Genomic DNA, 947 nt, shown 5'->3' on the forward strand with positions numbered 1-947 from the left:
AAATCTAGTTTCCCAAATCCTGATCTCTTACCTGAGTGCCTCCTTGAGCCTTATCCCAATTAAGTGAAGCCATGAAGTCAGACTTGTTAGCCCCCGAAGCGATCATCCCCGGCTTCGGCAAGGAGTCCCGTCTATGCGTTGCTGGGGAACCATGTGCACTTGCTGCTAAATCAAGAAAGTATGAATACTTCAGTCGAAAATGGTGTTGTCAGAAATGAAAACACCAGGAAAATTAAATTTTTCTGCCCTATGCAAAAATTTATAACATAGGATAATAAAAAGATAAACATAAGCATACTAAATAAAGACTCTCCTATTAATAATAAGGTGCATATTATTCATTGTGATGCCATGCATCAAATTTAACATCTTAAAAATTTCTTCTCCTATCCAATGAAAGATCTTAAGAAATGAAAATAAAAAAATTAAATCCATATACTAACCAAATTTATCCCGTGTTTCTTCCATCTCAATAGCAGTGGAATAAGCTACATTTGGCTTAAAGGAGGTAGCAGGTCGTGCCACCCAGGGTGGTGGCTGAGGTGGTGCGCGGTCTACATCCGATACAAAAATGTTTACAGTCACAGTAAACCGCTCAGGGTATCGGTCAGGTTCACAGACATCATCCAGCTCACGCCTTTAGTGGAGATGACAAAGATGAAACAGACGTTAAATTACACAAGTTTATTTTCCTGACAACACCATGACAGATTTAAATAAACAGATTAAGAAACAAGGACAAAACTAAAAGCATGGTGCTAAAACAAAATCCATATCAATTCAATGAAAATAGATATATAGATAAAATGGAATGGTAATAGATTACATACATACTGAATCAATCAGGACCTTGTTTAAATCACTAGTTTAATGAAATGCAGTCCATTCTCTGCTCCATGCCATGAAATGAGAAATGTAACTGCAAGCCCTTGCTATACAAGCAATAA

General features: G+C 37.1%; 1 protein-coding gene across 1 annotated transcript in view; it reads right to left on the bottom strand.

Moving 5' to 3' along the window:
• Nucleotides 1-947, bottom strand: part of LOC119592889 (cyclin-G-associated kinase-like) — a gene marked incomplete in the record, with an annotated part of 28,823 nt that overhangs the window by 7,707 nt on the left and 20,169 nt on the right. Inside the window, 2 exon segments of the mRNA XM_037941782.1 lie at nt 10-165; nt 444-637. Coding sequence (XP_037797710.1) covers nt 10-165; nt 444-637 — 350 coding nt within the window.

Source organism: Penaeus monodon, chromosome 31, assembly GCF_015228065.2.
Source record: "Penaeus monodon isolate SGIC_2016 chromosome 31, NSTDA_Pmon_1, whole genome shotgun sequence".
Taxonomy (NCBI): domain Eukaryota; kingdom Metazoa; phylum Arthropoda; class Malacostraca; order Decapoda; family Penaeidae; genus Penaeus; species Penaeus monodon.